This window comes from Miscanthus floridulus, chromosome 10 (genome assembly GCF_019320115.1).
Source record: "Miscanthus floridulus cultivar M001 chromosome 10, ASM1932011v1, whole genome shotgun sequence".
NCBI classification, from domain to species: domain Eukaryota; kingdom Viridiplantae; phylum Streptophyta; class Magnoliopsida; order Poales; family Poaceae; genus Miscanthus; species Miscanthus floridulus.
In genome coordinates, this window is record NC_089589.1 from 74,039,663 (window position 1) to 74,060,072 (window position 20,410).

The following is a 20,410-nucleotide window of genomic DNA, read 5'->3' on the forward strand; positions in this document are numbered from 1 at the left end:
ACATCCACATGAGGTACTTAAGGGCAAGATGGGTCAAGATTTTCCTGCTTAAGGGCATGAGTGGAGTGGGATGGGATGAGCAAAACTTCATGATGACACTTGAGGTTGACCACTATGATCGAGTCATCCACGTTTATCTCCCGTGGTCATCCAATTATTTGTTATTTAAAGCCTATTTTGTTCAAATGGTCTACTAATGCTTGTTACCTTTGTCTTTGATGATTAAGTCATCCAACCGATGCAGAGTTCTTGAACATGCCCGTAGTCAACTACCAACAGATGCTAGTAGTCTTTGTTAGTGGGGTTGCAATAGGTAAGCTTGCCATGGGTTCAGGTGAAGCTTTTGCTAAACCCATAGATGTAGCTAGCAAGTCACATTGATGTTAAAGCCTATGAGAGAGGTGAAGAGCAAAAGGAAGGAAAGGGGCATTTACATTCATCGCCGGATTGTTAGGGCTGCATTGAGAGGATGGGGCTGCACGGGGCTGCATTACAAGGGCGGCATTGGAAGGGCTTTGCATAGTTGGGGCTGCAGTATGCCTATCCACAAGCAAGTTTTCACCCACATCAATGGCGTCATTGTTCTCATTATCTTCACAAGCTTCATCTTCTTGAAAATAAGCATCATGATATGCCTCATGAACATCTTCTGCAGATCTTAGGCTCTACAAACAAAATGGAAGAGATACTGAGATAAATCTGCACAAGGTATTAAGAGGCTAAACAACTAGCTGATGTATTGTTATAGTAGTATATACCACACGTTGTGAATTAGAACCATTCTGTGACATTACTTCTGTATTTCGCCTTTCCTGTGCAAACCTTTCCTCCATCATTTGTATTTGTGCTTCCATTTGTGTTAGGCGCTGTTCTAGAGCTTCATTCCTACTTTTAGCCTTTTTACGAGCCAAAACTTCCATTTGAAATCTTGTAGGTGTGTAACACTTCAGTCCTACTATACCAACATCTTGAGGAGTAGGTCCTAGACCTAAAGCTCACACATGGCCTTGGCTCCTTTGAACCCAAAGCAGCAGGAAATGCATCACCTTGTTGAATTGTTCTTTCTGTCAACTCTAGACGGGCCTCAACAATTGCTTTAAGTTTGCTCTAAATAAATGAAATGTCAATATTTACACTCCATAAAGATTACATAATGTAATTCAGCAATCAGACAAGAATAACTTACAATTATTGGTTCCGCAATCCCTATTGCAACACCATAGTAAACTTGAAGCACTTGTGAGGCTAGAATGAAAGGCTCATCTGATATCTTTTCACCTGTATTGAATAAATGCTTAAAGTTGACACTTGTGATCCCAAATTGATCAGTTTGTACCCATTTCTTCTTACTTACATGCAGCTTGAACCACTCATGAAAGGATGAATAATGCATGCGGTTGATGTTTTGTTTATTTTGAACACCAATTGAGGATAGATATTGAGCATGCTTGCTGTGAATGTGTTATTTTATCAGTTTAGTAGGCGATGGAAATTGATCAAATGAAATGTTAAATAATTGAGATGTCTTACTCCAAGTAAGGTCCTATATCAACATAGTTGAATAGAACATATCTATGAGCTTGTAGCCATGTCTTGTGATCTATACTCATTACACACATTCCAGCCAATCCTCGACCAATGTTATGGAAGAAAGGAGTTGTGCTACAATCTTCATGATTTATAATTTGATGGTTCAATTGATTTGCACCATGTAGATAGCGAGAACAGAGTGCAAGGCACTCAGTAAACGTAGACCACTCCATAATTGATTCCTCAGGGTGACTTTTTGTATGAACAAAACCCTTTAATCGCATTAGATATCTATATAAAAATAAAAGGCACATTGACAATGTTATAAACATAGTAGGTACTTAAATCTTCAACTATGTTACAATATTTAGATGTCTAAAAAGATTACATCTCTACAGGCCACATGCTGCAAAAATGGACTGGGCCAGCTATTCTTGCTTGGGCAGGAAGATGTACCATCAAGTGTACCAAAATATCAAAAAAGGAAGGAAGGAATATAGTCTCAAGAAGGCTCAAGGTTTTAGCTATATCAGCCTCTAGACTTTCCATATCACTTATTCGAATGATAGGTGAGCTAAGTTTCTTGAAAAAATTACTTATACAAATGACTGCAACACTGACCATTTCAGGCAATATCCTTCTCACAGCAAGTGGCAGCAAGTGTTGTAGAATAATATGGCTCTCATGACTCTTTAGTCCAAATATATTTTTCTCATTAACATGTATATTATGTTGTATATCAGATGCATAACCATCAGGAAACTTGACCCCTTTTAGTATTTGACAAAATAATTTTTTCTCATCCGAACTCATTGAGTATGGTGCGGCTGGTAAATACATTTGGTCATCCACTTCAACAGGGTGAAGATCACTTCTAATACCTAGAGCTTGAAGGTCGAGGCGAGAATTCAGATTATCCTTAGACTTCCCATCAGTGCCCATGGATGTATTAAGTAAGCTTTCACTCACATTTTTTCCTATATGCATGAAATCAAAATTATGATGCAACATCAAATCTTTCCAATATGGAAGTAAGAACCAAATAGATCTCCTTTTGTAAATTACTAAGGGCTCCCCTTCCTTTTGTCTCTTCCTGGTTGGTTTCTTTCTAGATAGATCCTTGCCAAAACTATTACTAAGATCTTTAGTGCACTCCAAAATTTCCTCTCCAGAAAGTGGTTTAGGTGCTAGCCTAAACTCAGTTGTACCACCAAATTTATTAGCATCAAACCTAAATGGGTGATTTTCATGCAAGAATCTTCTATGACCCATATAGCAAGTCTTGCTACCATTACCAAGTCTAAGTGAATCTATAAAGAAGTGATAATCTGGACATGCAGCTTCACCAGATGTGACAGATCCGGACACATATCCTAGACCTGGGAAATCAATAATAGTCCACAATACTGTTGCCCGCAACTAAAAATACTCGCCCCTTGAAGCATCATAAGTTCTAACACCATGTTCAAACATATCTAACAAGTCATAAATAAGTGGTTGGCAATAGAGATCCATATCACTACCAGGAGCATTTCTACCAGGAATCAGATAAGATAGGATGAAATTTGATTGCTTCATGCACATTGAAGATGGAAAGTGTGGTAGAACCGCCTGAAATAGCACACTTATGGAGGCACTAAGCACCCCGAAAGCAAGCTACATCAGCGATATCCATCGGGCACACCCCAAGGGAGAACCCGAAAGATCCATATTTTTCCCAAGGATCCAATAATGAGAGCGAGTTACAATACATGTCCATTTCATACATCAGAAGTTCTTAAAAATTACATTATTACATTACCAAATGTCAGAGTGTGGATTAATAAACAGCGAAATTTAGAAATAAACATCTAGCGATAGGAAACGAGGAATCCGTCTGAGCCCACTAGAAGAATCCTCCACACAAGGGTACTTCTCATGCATTACCTGCAACAGGGGTAAATAAACCCAGAGTACACAATGTATTTGCAAGACTTATCCGACAAGTGGGAATAAATTTCCCGATTCCAAGGAACATGATAAGCTTTATGGTTGCTGGTTTTCTTTTGGCAGAAAGCAATACTAATCGTGAGTCCTTATTTATGTATTATTATCAGCCGTATTAAGTTATCATCTAGCTAGTCTATATAAGCACATGTTCTACTTTCAAGCAAGAGTTGAGCAATCAGTTCTATTTCTTCTCCTTTTAACTTTCAGTTCTTACTACATTGCTAAACCGCAGACAAGCCATACCGGAATGCCGGCGATTCGCGAATCAATGCCCCCAGCTAGGTGCCCCGGAGACACATGCCCCACTTGTACCCCAGGCATAAGCAGGACCAACCTATCACTCTCCTGTCCTGGGTGTCCAGGTCCTCGTCCAAACTTGGACTCCAAGCCCCCACTCCTGAGTCCTGGACTCAGTGCGGTGCAAGGACCTCCACCATCTCTGCCTCCAATCAGTCAGTCCGAAAAGAGCCAGATCCAGGACAAGAAAGCAACAAGTCTTCCCTATGCCCATACCCAAGTATGTGCTCGGGACAATAGATCTATGACTTGCCTAGAACCATATGCAACGACCGGTCCTTAATCGACACAGACAGGGAAAAAGTGTAACCGAGCTATACCCTGTTGGCCGCAGGACACAACCCGTTACACCCACCAATACCCAAACCATATTCCTACCCGGTCACCATTTACCTTTACAACATTTTATCATGAGTGTTCATATTTATCACCTACTTGTGAGTAACGGCAGGTTACTCATGCTACCGATATCTTGAGCATAGCAACTACTCGACCTATACTAGTAGGACTCGTAGGTAGATATATTTATGCATGTAGTTTGCATAAATTGCCTTTAACTTAAATGCACATCATATATATATTTAGTGATCATAAAAATAGGGGTTATGCACCGGGGCTTGCCTTGGGCAGGCAACGGGTTAGTAAGGTCAGCACCAACAGGCTCTAGGGCTCCCTCCTGCACAAGATTCTCCTCCTCGTACTCCCCAATCACCTCGTTGTACTCCTGTTCGTCAACGGGCACGAATTCTACCAGCTCATGATCTACATGCATAAAATGATAATGCCATGCTTAGTAACATAGTAACAACAACTCTTAAAATAAAAGTATATCTGTTTAACTACTACACTAGTGCTACCGACCACGGTGCTACGTTATCTATTGCTACCACTAACAAGTATGAAGTACGGCATTCATTATTATAGCAACTACAGGTATTCTTCCTCCTAATGCTGATTTACGCTATAGATGATAAAGCAAGGATAATAGCTACTCTATTTATCAACTTATTCGAGGGCTACAAAATTTACACCAAGTACATAATAATCTAGTGAGCCTACTGTAAAAATTTTATAGCTATAGCTAACACCAATTTACCACAAAAATTCCTACAAATATTAATCTACATAATACTAAGCCATCTAGTTTGAATTTATGAACCTACCATTGACACAACTAACTGTAATCTAATTTCACTAACAGGTAGATGGTAATTTTGCAAACCTAACAAACTTGGTTTCACTATTTTTGGACATCTACAGAATTTACTATAATTTATCAAAGTTTAGCTCATAACTAAATTAAATAAGCATTTCTACTTTACTGGACATTTGAATAAACTGATTTCTAACTTACGGCCCAACTCACGCGGCTCGGCCCACAACGGCGCGACACGCGCGCATGCGCAGCGCGGCCCACGAGGGGGCGCGGCCCAGCCGAACGGCGGCCCACGGCGGAAAGGACCCGCGCACGCCGGTCGATATGCAGAAACACCCTCGAACTACTCCGTAATCACTCGAGCGATAAGCGCACTGTTCCACATGTCTACTATTTTACAGCTACGCCCTCAGAATTTCCTATCTTCATGACGGTGATACCCCCGACACCCGCGCGCACTCCGGCGCGATGACACTGGCACCAGTGGCATACGCCTGCCACAGCAGACCTTCCCCTCCCTAACTACCGAGCCGACTCTTACCTAGGAGCGAACGTGACGCACCGGGCGAAGGAAACATGAACCGGGACGCTGCAGCGAGGTCGGACCCCGTCGGCGGGTACCCTATAGCCATGGCGGAGCGTTCCGGTGAGTAACAGCGAAAACGGAGCAAACAAGTTAGCTACTGAGCCCAAGGGTCTACCCATGGAAACAGTCGAGGCGTCGGATCGGTTAGAGACGGCCCGAGCCGAGCTGGCCGCCTACGCGCGAGCGGTGCGGCAGCGCATGGCGATGGCACGGCAGCGTCAGGGAATGCTAGGCGGTGGTAAAGCTTCGACCAAGGTGAGCAGGCGATTAGTAGCTGGAGTAAAGGCTAGCGGTGCAAGGAATTGCCCAGAGATGCACAGGATACGTGGCTTGCCGATGGCGCATACCCGTCTGGTCTTAAGGACCCGGTGGCTCGGCAATCCCAAATTAGGGCATTGTGCAGCGGTATAAGCAGCGAGGTGGGGTCGGTTGGGTGGCTGGCTACCTAGCGGAGCTGAGGACATGACTAATTGAATCGCGGTGTTGTCATCACGGTGAATCGAAGGAAGCGGCCCCGCCGGCCATGGCGACAGCGGAGACAGGGGAGTTAGGCATGGCTTAGCTCGACACTATCGTGGTCGTCAACACAAAGTACAAGTGCACATGAACGATGGGGAATAGCGAGGCATGGCGGCTGGCCGCACGGCCGAACACGCAAGCCAACGAAGCTCGGTACTACGTCACAGCGGACGGCGTCGACCAAGGGAAACAACAGCGCAACGTTGACGCCGAAGTGATGGCGGAGCAGGCGGCCATCCCACGCGCGTGCAGCTATGCTGCGTCAATGGTAATAGTGACACGCAGGCGGTGCTCGTGAGCGCGCCTGGCGAGTCGCGACACTAGTTCGATGAGTGGTGGTGAGCGAAAAGGCGCAAGCGGACGCGACGGCGGTAGAGCAGCCAGGCCCACCGGTGCAGTGCACGTGCATGCGTGAGCGCGTGCCAGGGCACGGTAGCAGGGACCATGGCTAGCATCGCGGGCCATGCACGTAGCGTGCGCGCATGTCGGTGGCCGGCGCAGCAACATCGAGTGTCGAGCGGGGTGACCGCGGCTAGCGCTGGCACCGCTCAGAAATATGTGACTTACACGCTTTTTTAAGCGGCTCAAAAACTCAAACCCGATGCTCCAAATGCCAAACCAGTTGTACTATACTCAAGAGGGCTCATAGGGCTACCAAACTAAGTCCAAACCTCTTGCCACTACCTAACCCGATCGTTCTACAAAAATTGACGAACATGGCTCCGTCGACACACTTTCTGACTTAAGAAACGACTAAGTCATTCGTTCGGATTCGTGTCACTTTCGATTTCCAAGCTACCCACTAGCTAGCTAGTGACTCTCATTCCCGACCGCAAGTAATTCCCCGTCACCAAGTGATACAACGTGACATACCATGTAACATTCGGTTCCTGTTTCAAATGAACGTTTCAATTTCCAATATTGATTTATACCCTAGATTACACCCATGTACAAACAAGTATGACGCTCATGCAGTGTTTTAGCAAAAACTGTACAATGTAACACCGAGAGTGTTACAGAAAGTTCAAGGGAATACATATACTAGGCCAAACACTCTAGCTAACATTCATGGCTCTAAATGGATTAAAACCATCAGTGGCGAATGCTAGACGTATGTTTTGGCTATCTGCAACAAACTATGGATGGTCTTTATCAAAGGCCTCCCATAGAGGTGAATCTGCAGGATGCCTTAGTAGACCATCCTTTTTTCGGTCTTCATCGTGCCATCTTGTTAGCCTTGTTTTCAAGGACAAAAATAACCTTTTGAGTTGTTTCTTTATAGGAAAGTAGCAGAGAACCTTCCTAGGAACATTGTGAATATGTTTCCCATCTAAACTCTTCCTTTCTGATTTCCATCGTGAAACCTTACATTTCGGATATGAATTCTGATCCACATTCCCCTTCCAATAGAGAATGCAATCATTTTCACATGCATGAATACTATTGTAACCAATTCCAATGGATTTCACCAATTTCTTAGCTTCATGAAATGTTCTAGGTAGTGCTAAACCCTCAGGAAGTGCATCATTAAGTAGATCTAAAAGCAGATTAATAGATCTATTAGACCATCCTCCAAGGAGTTTGATATGGAGCAATCTAATTAGGAACCTTAGTTGTGTATATTTCTTGCAATTTGGGTACAACTTTTTGTTATTTTCTGCTACCAACTTCTCAAGGGCAACTAGTTCAGGACAAGGCTCTAGAGTAGAACCGTTGTCCTCAAAATCTCCTCTATCATCCAAACCAGCAGCTAAGTCTCCAAGAAAATCAGATATATCATCATCCTCACTAGAATCCTCTATAAACTCAGCATCATCATAATTCCCAGCATTATGATTCACATGATTCATTGAAGACCTACCTTCTCCATGTAAGGTCCATGTTCTATACCCTTTTAGAAACCCATCACATATCAAGTGCTTATGGACTTCACTTGCCTCTTTCCAAAATGAGTTAACACACTTTCTACAAGGACATAATATCTTGCTGCCTTCCGCTAAATTCTTAAATGCAAAAGCTAAGAAACTGTTCACCCCTTGCAAATATGTCTTGTTGTGTCTATATGAAAATTTTAGATTAAATTTCATTTTACCTAAAAATAGCACTTTCAGTAGTTGTGAAGTTATTATCTTTTACCTAGCATTATCATCGATCCATGTTTTATCCATCATCAACCTTTATGCAAGAGATCCAACAGCTTACAACAACAACAACAACAACAACAAATCCTTTAAGTCCCAAACAAGTTGGGGTAGGCTAGAGTTGAAACCCAGCAGAAGCAATCGAGGTTCAGGCACATGAATAGCTATTTTCCAAGCACTCCTATCTAAGGCAAAGTCTTTGGGTATATTCCATCCTTTAAAGTCTCCTTTTATTGCCTCTACCCAAGTCAACTTCGGTCTTTCTCTGTCTCTCTTCATGTTACTATCCTAACTTATGATTCCACTATGCACCGGTGCCTCTAGAGGTCTCCGTTGGACATGTCCAAACCATCTCAACCGGTGTTGGATAAGCTTTTCTTCAATTTGTGCTACCCCCAATCTATCACATATATCATCGTTCTGAACTCGATCCCTTCTTGTATGACCACAAATCCAACGCAACATACGCATTTCCGCGACACTTATCTATTGAACATGTCGTCTTTTCATAGGCCAACATTCTGCACCATACAACATAGCAGGTCTAATCGCTGTCCTATAAAACTTGCCTTTTAACTTCTGTGGTACCCTTTTGTCACATAGGACATCAGATGCTTGGCGCCACTTCATCCACCCTGCTTTGATTCTATGGCTAACATCTTCATCAATATCCCCGTCTCTCTATAGCATTGATCCTAAATATCGAAAGATATCCTTCCTAGGCACTACTTGACCTTCCAAACTAATATCTTCCTCCTCCCGAGTAGTAGTGCCGAAGTCACATCTCATATACTCAGTTTTAGTTCTACTGAGTCTAAAAAACATATCACAAGCATTAAATAGTTGCATACTTTGACAATATTGAAAAAACAGATGAATAGCTAGCGAAAGGGAATCCTACCGATGGAAACAAGGAGAGCGGCTACCACAATATCGTTCGAACGTCTTCTCGAGGTGCGCAAGTAGAACTACGTTGTCCAGCAGCAGCAACACCACGCTCAACACCTGCACCCACACAATGAAAGTTGTTGAACAAGTTAAAATCATAGAACACAGGAACTTGAATATATATATATATACCCTAACATAGCAGTTTAGTTCTGGAATTGTGACATGAAATTACTGAAGGCTTGGTCCACAGCACGTTACCCCAGCAAGCAACCAACACCACAACACAAGCAGACTAAAAAGTGAGTTCTGACCAATGGAGAAGCTGCCCTTGCACGTCGCCAAGCAATGTCCAAGAAAGCAAAAAGATTCACGCATTTAGCTAAAACTACTTCACTCAGAACCAAAAATGAATCTTCAAGGCTGCTGAGACTAAAATGTGAAGAAAATCACAGAGTCACAAACCTTTCTTAAGAACTCAGAGTGGTCGGCTGCTGAGACTGAAGTCTGGCACCACATGGGGTAGGAGACTGCGGCCTCCTGGCGCGGCCCTCCTAGTGGCGCGTCCCTCCGGCTGGGCGTGGCAGCGCGGCCCCTCTCCTGGCCGCAGAACCTAGGAGCGGTGGTGGCGCGCACCCCCAGCAGGGGCGGCGCGGGCCCCCTACAGCAGCGTGGTGCCTAGGCGCAGCCCCTGCTGGGATCCCTAGAGCGGCGGCGCTGTAGCACTAGAGCGGCGGCGACGGGAGAGGACCGTGCGTCGGGCGGGGATTTGGGATCGAAGGAAGGGGGCAGCGCGGTGTTTTGTTTCACTGGAGTGGCGATTTGGGATAAGGGAGCGAGCCAGGAAAAAGTGGCGGCCACAAATTTTTTTTACGCGCGCACTAGGGTTTCGGAGATTGGGTACCCAAATTTTGGGCGCGAATCGACAGCTTGCAGCGCGCTAGATTTTACCTCTAAATATATCGACCGACTGTCTGACTTTATTACTGACCTATACCAACTCATGGTTCGACGCTATCTATAGCGACCGATGTATAGCCGCTGAAGGCACCTTTACCGACCGATGCTTCATTGGGATTCTTTACCGACCAATGTTGCATCGCTAAATACCTAGTTTTAGCGATCGATGTCTGATGCTAATTCTGGTGTGTGGTATAGTGATGGTCCTGTGATCAATGCCCTTCTAGTTGGCACATTGCAAGGTTGTAGGAGGAAGTGACGGGCCGATTTGATCACGAACATGGAGCACAATGCAGTGAAGACATGTTAATTGAGATCGAATATGGATGAAAAATTGAACAAATAGCTATTGTTCTAAATGGATTTGAGTGACCATACACACTAGTCTAAGTCTACCTCGAGTAAGATTCACTATTCATTGAACAATGCTATAATAGTGATAAACAAATATCCATGAAGTAGAGTAAGTTTGGTTACTCAAATAACCATCATAGTCTATCCTAAATGACCCTTACAAATGAAGAAATAGAGTCATAAAAATTGATCCTACTTATACCTAATTAAGTATGAGTAATACACTAAGATTAATAAACCACTAGAATGTAGCCTATAATGGTGTTTTTTTTCACAAATCCAAAGTCTAGCCTAGGGGCTTTGATTTGAGTGACCAATCCCTAATCGTGGCACTTCCAATCATATGATTCCACTAGTGCTCGTCAAAATATAAGAAATTAAGGAAATAATTTTGGGAAACTAATCCTTAACAACCTGAACAAGAAACAAAGAATCGCACCTCAGCGGTGTTGGTCTTCTTCGAGTTGTTGGAGAAGTTGGGCTGGCTGCTCGAGGTCTGACTCCAATCCGCCGGTGTTGTTCACCCCACCACCAAGGTCACCATCTCTAATCCACCAGAATATGTGCCTCTAGAACCCAACAAAGAGGGGCGAGGGGAATAGGGATGGGCGTTGCGTCGTTGTTAGGGACTGCTGCCACCGTGCTCCAGGTTACTGCCATGGCAAACTAGGGGAGCATAAAAAAATAGGGGAGCAACAAATGGGTCAAGGGTGGCCGCCGCAATCATGTCGTTGTGCGCGGTAGGAGAGGTGTCATGAGGTGGATAATGGGGTTGAACGAGTGAGGTGCTAGTTGCATCTTTTATATGGGACCGTATACAGAAGAGATATGTTCACCCATATTAGAGGTAGGAAATACACTTGTTTGCATTCCCCTATATGTTTTTTTAGATAATGATTCCCTATATGGTTCAAACCAATCAAATCCATAATAGCCAACGAAAAAAACAGCAAATTGCGTTGGTTTATCTATAAACCATACAATTACATTACAATGCCAAGGCAAGCAACAAATCAGACTCATAATAATACCTTGGGCCTGGTCTACGGGCGCTACTTGGTTGCATCGGAAACAACGGTGCAGAACGTGACCCATTTGCTTGTGGCTGCAGACCCTCGACGACTCTGCCAAGTCTTCAGAATATTTTAGTTATATAATATTCCCTCCATTCTAAATTATAAGTCATTTCAAGAATCTTGGAGAGTCAAAGCATCCTAAATTTAACCAAAATTATAAAAAAAATTATAAAGATTTATGACATCAAATATGTATACTATGAAAATATAATTAATAAAGAATCTAATAATAATTATTTGACATCATAAATGTTATTACCTTATCATATAAATTTAGTCAAACTTTGAAATCATTTGATTTTTCAAGATTTTTAAAATTACTTATAATCTGGGAGCGAGGGAGTACATAGTATATGATTGGAAGCGACAAGGGAGCACCACTTGACCCAAAGATAAGAATAGTGAAGACGCAGCTGGGCTGTCGGAGATCACCAACCATCATTGCATTGCATTTGCATCTCCTCCCAAGTCCCGGTCAAGGTCGTCACCCTACCTACCGTCATCCTCTCCGGCGGGCGGCGGGCGGAAGCTCCGTTGCTGCAAGCCTGCAAGCAGCAGGTGCGTACATCTTTCTGCTCCAACACATCAGGTTCTCTGTTGTCCACCTGCGGCCGCGGCCTGTAGGGCGAATCAGTAGTAGTTAGCAGTTCGCATGAGCCGTTTCAGATCTTGTTTTCACCTCAAGAACCATTCGAGATTCAATGCTGCTCTGCGTTGCCTTGGATCGGCGTCTCACCAGTTACCACTGAAAGCTAGCTCACAGCCCCTGTGTAGATCGATAGATGCCACCAGTGTTTTTTTTTTATTGATTGGCTCAAGTCAATACTGTCTCAGCGTTTGTCAGTAGTGATTTTTTTGGGTGATTTGCTCACTGATCTTGCATATTTGTGTTGCAATTTAGGCTACTAGCAAAGTTAAACAAAATTTGTGATCCCATCCCATGGTCTCTCTTCGTTACAAGGCGTAGAATCTATAGAACTATTTTGATGTATAATATGCCTATGAAATTCTCTTAGGGATTCCTAGCGCCGGACGTCTGGACGGACGCACACGCCAGCACCCCATTTCCCACAACTACATCCATTTTCCGCACCCACGCAGGGCCCGCGCCACCCGGACCGCACGCGTCGCCCGCCCGATCGACAGCATGCGGAGACCCCTCACGCCTCCTCCGCTTCCCACGTTCATGCAGGTGGGGACCGTTTGCGCCTGCTCAGTGGTGCCCCAGCATCTGCGACAGGCGCTGCGACAGGTGGTTCCATTGCAGCATGTTCAACACCAAATCTACTTTTACAACATCCAGATAAAACACTTGCAATATACATTCGAAACAGTTGAAACACTTGCAACATACGTCTGAAACAATTACAAAAACACTTGAAAGCCATTGCAAATGCATGCAACATCCAGATCTACTTTTGCAACATCCAGATCTACTTTTTGCAACATGCATATAAAACACTTCAACATATAATGAAGCACATGAAACACTCGAAACATACGCTTGCAACATCCATACTATGCAACATCCAGATAAAACACTTGAAACTATGTCTGAAACACCTGAAACACTTGAAACATATACTTGCAACATGCGTATACAACCATTGCAACATACACAACATAACACTTAAAAACATACTTTTGAAACACTTAAAACGCGACATCGCCGGCGGCCACGACCTACCTGGATAACTGTGGTTGCCAGCAAGCGGCGCTTGGACGCCGTGGAGAAGGAGGATGGCGGCTGGCGGGCGGCTGGGCGTAGTGAAGAACGCCGTGCGCGGAGCAGTGCCCGTGGACTACGCCGCATCGGCGCGGAGAACTCGGCGGCTAGTGGTGAGTGGCGGTAGGGAGATAGGAAGGTAGTGGGCGGCGCTTAGGCGCGGTGCAGCACACTGCCACGTTGCGCCCGCGGCGGTGCGAGCGCGGTTGCTGTGGAGCATGCCGCGGTTTCTAAGTGTGGGTTCGAGAATAGATGCAGGCGCAGCGATGATTCGAGGGGAAAGTGAGAGCGGAGTTTTTTTTCGAGCAGATGGGTGCGTTCGTGCGGATGGCATTGTTGGGCTGTTCAGGCAAGCGTCGAGGCCCACCAACGGAAAGCGTGCGGACAAAACGGACGCCCTACCCACAACATTTCCGTTTCCCTTACCACATGTCCACGTATATCATCAATTGTTCCAAAGTTAATATCATATTAAAAAGAATTGCAAAATAAAAATCTATTGATGTGACTTTTTTATATCCTGAAACAGCCTATATAACGAAAGGAAAATAGTGGAACAAAAACATTTTTGTTTAACAAGACACATTTGTCCTCCATGATTCGCCAAAAATTGAATGCATATATACAGGAACTTAATCTAAAAATATATATATTCAAGAAATCTTATTCTCTAGTGAAAACATAGTAATTTTGCCTCAATTTTTTTATATAATATAGCGGGTCCAGGAAAAAGCTTTCCCCAGCTAATATATTGCTCCGGAACAGCAAAGAACTTGTTCAACAACGGATAGGAATTTTACAAGGTTTTACAAAGCACAAGTTTTTTGCCTCATTTATTTATTCTCCCAGCTTTCCTCTGAGCTGGGCTGGGCTCACCCTCCCTCCACGCGGCCCACATTCCCTTGACTCCAACCATTCCTATGCCGGGCCCATCTCTTGCGCCGCCGGCGCTACTGCAACCCGTCGTCGTTGAGTGGCCACCGACTTCACGCCGCTGGCGAGCGGATAGAGCTGCGCTGCGCAGCCTGCAGCCCTGCACTCGTGCGGCGCTACTGCAACCCGTCGTCGTTGAGTGGCCGCCGACTTCACGCCGCTGGCGAGCGGATAGAGCTGCGCTGCGCAGCCTGCAGCCCTGCACTCGTGCGGCGCTTACGTGATGCACAGCGACGGCGCTAATTTGATTTCATCCGATTTTTGATTTTTTGATTTTTTTATTAGAAACACAATCTCTTATACGTCATCTCTTCATCTTCAACATTCATGTCTGTCTCGAGTCCACTTTCATCCCCTCTTATCTTCTTTACTACTGCAGGGTTTTTTTTGCTGAGCGAGCGCCTGAGCCGCGGCCCCATTTGTGTAGTCTGGCAGCAAGTATCCAGCAGGTGAGCACCAGATCTATCACACGTATCGCACGTCAACTTACAGATTAAATCTTCGGATCATTGCTTGATGCTTTGTTGTAGTGTTGTTGGTAACTGGATGGATTTTCTTGGACAATTGCAACCATGTTCCAGTTATTCCTACATGCCCATCTATGGATGACAGTTCATTTGTTAATGACATGCTGATTTTATTGTTCACTTCAATTCTCCCTCAATGGGACTAGTCATGTGCGTTTAGCGACATCTTGCATCAAATAAAAGTGAGAGGATTTGGATGTTTAGTATTTCCCTATGTGATAGTCGAACAGTCGAAGTCGACCGACACATGTTCACCTAGTAAAGTTGAGAGTGCAGTTTTAGAAAAAAAGTGCTATTTGATTCAAAAGAGAATCAGACTACCATTCAACGGGGGCGCTTCAATGGCATGGTGATTTACATAATGTGGAACATATGGAAGGAAAGGAACCGAAGGATTTTTTAGAACAAATTCCGAACAGCGCAGCAAGTGGTCTCGAGAGCTAAGGAAGACAGTGATCAAAGAAAGAGGGCTCTAGCACCAGCAGGGTACCTTTTGGGGGTGTTTTTTCTCCTTTCATGCTGCTTGGAGGGCGGGGGGAGGGACCTGCATGTTCGTCCTGGGATCTCTTTGCCATGCCTCTGGAAGGCGCTTGACCTACTGTATATAAACACTATTTCCTATCTTAGTTGAAAGGTAGAGCTCCTGCCATATCATTAAAAAAAAAAAGAAACAGACTACCATCTATTGTGTAGTAGATGCAGCCCCAGCCCTTGTGTTGTGGTGTGAAGCAAGTTGTGTTTTGCAGTCAATGCTTTCCATATTTTTCACATTTAACTTCATTAAATATAATTTTATTCAACTGCATATAATTTTATTCAACTGCTCCATTGTTATAAAAACTATTGCTAAATTCTGGCATTGGATACCTGGTCCCAGAAAAAAAGAAAGAACGGACTTAACTATGCAGGGGATATCACATCATTGTCAGTTGTCACTGATCCATGCATTTCCCAATATCATAGCATATCCTACCTGTTTAGTTTACAGTTTCAATTTCTTGACAGTTAGCAGTTTGGCAATTCCACCAAACTGGTCTGCACATACATTTCCTATATTTAAAGAGGTGTTAACATTCCTTTGAATTCTTCTGTAAATAAACTTTATAACTGTGCACTAGGCTTTCTTGGCCAACTTGTCACTGCATTTGCCATCAGGTTTGAGCACCTGGATGTGCTGCATGGTGCAACCATGATACTTTTGTCTATATTTTTAGTGCTTGCCTGACCACTGTTTCATTTTCCTCATAGATAATTTGATCTGAACTTTTTTTTGTGATACAGTATATTGATGACATTAAGGCATGTGCTAAACTCGTTGTATCATTCTTAATTTTTCTGTCATGATTTTGACTAAAATGGTTCTACTTTAGAGGCCACATTGGAGAACTCCATGAGCCACTAACTATCGCCTATTAGATCTCAGGCAATGAAGTTTTTGCATCTATTTTCTTTTGTACTAACGCAGTGTCCTCTGTTGATTGGTATGATTGTCTTCACATCACCAAGCCTAGCATTTTTGTATGTAAATACAAAGAACAAGTTACACATCCATGCAGTAAGTATTAGAATTAAATATCAAAGAAGCCACAATTATCCAGAAAAACTGGTAGTTATGGCTCCATAGAAGAAATTGCTGTCTGGACGTGCAAATCAAACTCAAACCTGTACATTTCGATGACATTCTTCATTATGTTCTGTAACAGGATTTTTTATTTTATTTTTTTCAGCAGAAATGGCAGAAGCAGTACTCCTTGCTCTGACAAAGATTGGTAGCGTTTTAGCAGATGAAACTGCCAAGAAAATGCTGTCCAAATTATCGGAAAAGGTTAATAATCTGAAGGATCTGAATGACAAGATCGAGTTAATAAGAATGCAACTGACAGCCATGAACAATATCATACATAAGATCGGCACAGTATACCTCACTGATGAAGTCGTCAAGGGTTGGATTGGGGAAGTGCGAAAGGTAGCCTATCATGTTGAGGATGTAATGGACAAGTACTCATATCACACACTTCAAATGGAGGAAGAATGGTTCCTGAAGAAGTACTTCATTAAAGCGTCACATTATGTCTTGGTTTTTAGTCAAATAGCAGAAGAGGTTATCAAGATTGAGAAGGAGATCAAGAAAGTTATAGAACTCAAAGATCTGTGGTTTCAGCCTTCACAGCTTGTTGCTGATCAGCTAATTGAGATGGAAAGACAACGTTCGCGCGATAACTTCCCACTACTCATTAAAGATGAAGATCTTGTGGGGATTGAAGATAACAGGAGAAAGCTCACCGAATGGCTGTATTCTGATGAGCTTGACAGCACAGTGATAACGGTATCAGGCATGGGTGGACTTGGAAAAACTACCCTTGTAACAAATGTTTACGAACGTGAAAAAATCAACTTTCCTGCTACAGCATGGATGGTCGTGTCCCAGACCTACACGATAGAAGCTCTGCTTAGGAAATTACTCATGAAGGTTGGTCGTGAAGAGCAGGTGCCACCAAACATTGACAAATTGGATGTCCATGATTTGAAAGAAAAAATAAAGCAAAAGCTCGAAAATAAGAAATGTTTGATTGTATTGGATGATGTCTGGGACCAGGAAGTGTACCTTCAAATGTCTGATGCATTCCAAAATCTTCAATCAAGTCGCATCATCATCACAACACGGAAGAATCATGTGGCTGCTCTTGCTCAGCCGACTCGTCGCCTTGATGTCCAGCCTCTGAGAAACACTCAGGCATTTGATCTCTTCTGCAGAAGGACTTTCTATAACAAGGAAGGCCATGCGTGCCCCAGTGACCTTGTCGAGGTTGCTACTTCTATAGTAGATAGGTGCCAGGGATTGCCACTAGCAATTGTATCAATTGCTAGCTTATTGTCTTCGAGGGCACAAACATATTACATCTGGAATCAAATTTACAATCAGCTTCGAAGTGAGCTATCAAAAAATGATCATGTACGGGCAGTTTTGAACCTGAGCTACCATGATCTATCAGGAGACCTAAGAAATTGCTTCTTGTACTGCAGCCTCTTCCCTGAAGATTGCCCTATCCCACGTGAGAGCCTCGTCAGGCTTTGGGTTGCAGAAGGCTTTGCATTGAGCAAAGAAAACAACACAGCAGAGGAGGTGGCTGAGGGAAACCTCATGGAGCTGATCCACCGCAATATGCTGGTAGTACTGGAAAATGATGAGCAGGGAAGGGTGAGTACATGTACAATGCATGATATTGTGCGAGATCTTGCCCTTGCTGTTGCGAAAGAGGAGAGGTTTGGCACTGCAAACAACTATGGAGCAATGATATTGATGGGCAAGGATAAGGATGTTAGACGCCTATCGTCATATGGATGGAAAGACAGTGCATCTCTAGAAGTCAAACTTCCACGCCTTCGAACTCTAGTATCACTTGGAACAATTTCATCCTCCCCAAACATGTTATTGTCAATTTTATCTGAATCCAGCTACCTTACTGTTCTCGAGCTACAAGATTCTGAGATTACCGAAGTGCCAGTATCTATAGGGAATCTCTTTAACCTACGTTACATCGGCTTGCGTCGTACAAAGGTCAGATCACTACCTGATTCTGTTGAGAAGCTTCTGAACCTCCAGACTCTGGATATCAAGCAAACAAAAATAGAGAAACTTCCACGAGGAATCTCTAAGGTTAAGAAGCTACGACACCTTCTAGCTGACAGATATGCTGATGAGAAGCAGTCACAGTTTCGGTACTTCATCGGGATGCAAGCGCCTAAAGATCTGTCGAACTTGGTAGAACTTCAGACTCTTGAGACTGTGGAAGCCAGCAAGGATTTGGCTGAACAGCTGAAGAAACTGTTGCAGCTAAGGACTCTGTGGATTGACAACATTAGTGCTGCTGATTGTGCAAATATTTTTGCCAGCCTATCAAATATGCCACTCCTTTCCAACTTGCTTCTTTCTGCAAAGGATGAAAATGAGCCACTTTGCTTTGAGGCACTCAAGCCAAGGTCCACAGGACTCCACAGGTTGATTATCAGAGGGCAATGGGCGAAGGGAACATTGCAGTGCCCACTATTTCTAGGCCATGGGAGACACCTCAAGTATTTAGCTCTAAGCTGGTGCCACCTTTCAGAAGATCCACTGGAGATGCTCGCTCCACAATTGCCAAACCTCACAAATCTGAGACTCAACAACATGCGTAGTGCAAATACATTGGTTCTTCCTCCAGGATCATTTCCCCACCTAAAGTTGCTTGTCTTGATGCACATGCCAAATGTCAAGAAGCTGGTGATTGGAAAAGGCGCGCTCCCATGCATTGAAGGTCTGTACATTGTGTCCTTGGCGGAGCTGGATAAGGTCCCTCAAGGCATTGAATCGCTTCGCACCCTGAAGAAGCTCTCTCTTGCGAACCTGCATAGGGGCTTCCTGACTGAGTGGAACAAGAGCGGAATGCATGATAAGATGCAGCATGTCCTAGAGATTCGTGTTTAGACGTGGCAGATATGTCCCTTCTGCACTACTTTTCTTCTATACTTGTAGCACTTGCAAGTTGCAACCCTCTCCAATAAGTACTCTGTCATTCACATCCTCGGCAGCTCCACATTTCAATTTCATTGTCTTGGGGAATCTAACCGTGCTTCCTGTTCATTGTCTTGGGGAAGCTGGGTTCAGTTTGTGGTGCCTTTTCAGTTTCCCTCTCTTCGTTTTATTGTAAGGACATGTTGCATTTTAATTAAACTTTTCTATTCTGTCAATAATAACGCATTCAGTGTTTCCATCTCCAAGCATCCTTTGCATGAATAGATTATGTTTTTGTGTGTTGAAAGAGGTGTTTATATCCTCAATTCAGACAAATAGAGTTATACTAGTATCTGATGGACTATATAGGATTATTAGGGTAAATCTAGCGGGTTGACTTCACTATTGCAAGTGTATAAACCATGGGAAAACTGAGAAGATTTAGAGAGAGAAAAGAAAGTAGAGATCCATACCTTCGGGCTTGGCAGAGGAGGAAGAAATCGCCGTGGCAGTGGCGACGTAGTGAGGGGCGACGGTGGCGCGGTGTCGTAGTCGAACGTAGTGCAGTGGAGGCGCGGTCCAGTGGCGACGGCGAAGGCAGTGGCGCTTTCCGTCGCTCACAGCGCACCCTTGATCGGTTAGGGTTAGGTGGGGAGTGGCGGCTGCGATGAACCTCGTATCTCGAGCTCCAGCCCCACCTCCTATTTGTAGCGCTACGCGACGGGGGGCCACTAGCTAGGAGTACGGCTAGGCACCCCCGATCAGGGCGCGAGTCAGGGTCTGACTCGGTCGTTGGACCGAGCCGGGTGGAGATCAATCTAACATTCTCCCCCTTTATCTCACCTTATGACTTAAAACTTAGTTCACTTTATCTTTATCACATTCCATCACAGATTAGTGCATAGAGCATGCATCGTCATAACAGTTAGTGCCGTCAGACTAACAGCTACAATACACCTCTCTGTTTTGAAACAGATTCTCAACTAGGCCCTTAGTATCCAGAAATCATAGGTTTTCCGTAAACCATATCGACTGTGTGTTCTGTGAACGCACCGGGTGCTAAGCCTTTGGTAAGCGGGTCCACAAGTACTTGCTCGATACTTATAATCTCAAATGCTTTCAAAATGATTCTGGATTTTCTCCTTTACAACATGTAACTTAATGTCAATGTGTTTGGCAGCACACTTGACTTGTTGTCGTAGGAGTGATTTACTTTAAATGGTTATTTCTGTTGTC

The 20,410-nt window shown here is 43.9% G+C and overlaps 1 protein-coding gene, 1 long non-coding RNA gene and 1 pseudogene across 4 annotated transcripts; 1 reads left to right on the forward strand and 2 right to left on the reverse strand.

The window, feature by feature from the left end:
- Positions 1-383: 383 nt before the first annotated feature.
- LOC136488858 (uncharacterized) lies at positions 384-2,900 on the reverse strand (annotated as a pseudogene).
- Positions 2,901-4,462: 1,562 nt separating this feature from the next.
- LOC136485995 (uncharacterized) lies at positions 4,463-11,051 on the reverse strand. Its single transcript, XR_010766631.1, has 3 exons — positions 10,860-11,051; positions 9,120-9,223; positions 4,463-4,578 (listed from the first exon to the last, which is right to left on the reverse strand). It is a non-coding gene; the product is annotated as an uncharacterized lncRNA (long non-coding RNA).
- An 858-nt stretch (positions 11,052-11,909) lies between these two features.
- LOC136484892 (disease resistance protein RPM1-like) lies at positions 11,910-19,440 on the forward strand. Of its 3 annotated transcripts, XM_066481863.1 has the most exons (4): positions 11,923-12,054; positions 12,513-12,748; positions 14,535-14,604; positions 16,410-19,440. In XM_066481863.1, the coding sequence occupies exon 4, from the start codon at positions 16,415-16,417 to the stop codon at positions 19,145-19,147; it is 2,733 nt and encodes a 910-aa protein (XP_066337960.1). In that variant the 5' UTR covers positions 11,923-12,054; positions 12,513-12,748; positions 14,535-14,604; positions 16,410-16,414; the 3' UTR covers positions 19,148-19,440. The 3 variants fall into 3 exon arrangements, with proteins under 3 accessions (XP_066337958.1, XP_066337959.1, XP_066337960.1); XM_066481861.1 differs by lacking the exon at positions 12,513-12,748 and having other exon boundaries at positions 11,910-12,054; XM_066481862.1 differs by lacking the exon at positions 12,513-12,748 and having other exon boundaries at positions 11,910-12,054; positions 16,413-19,440.
- The last annotated feature ends 970 nt before the right edge of the window (positions 19,441-20,410 follow it).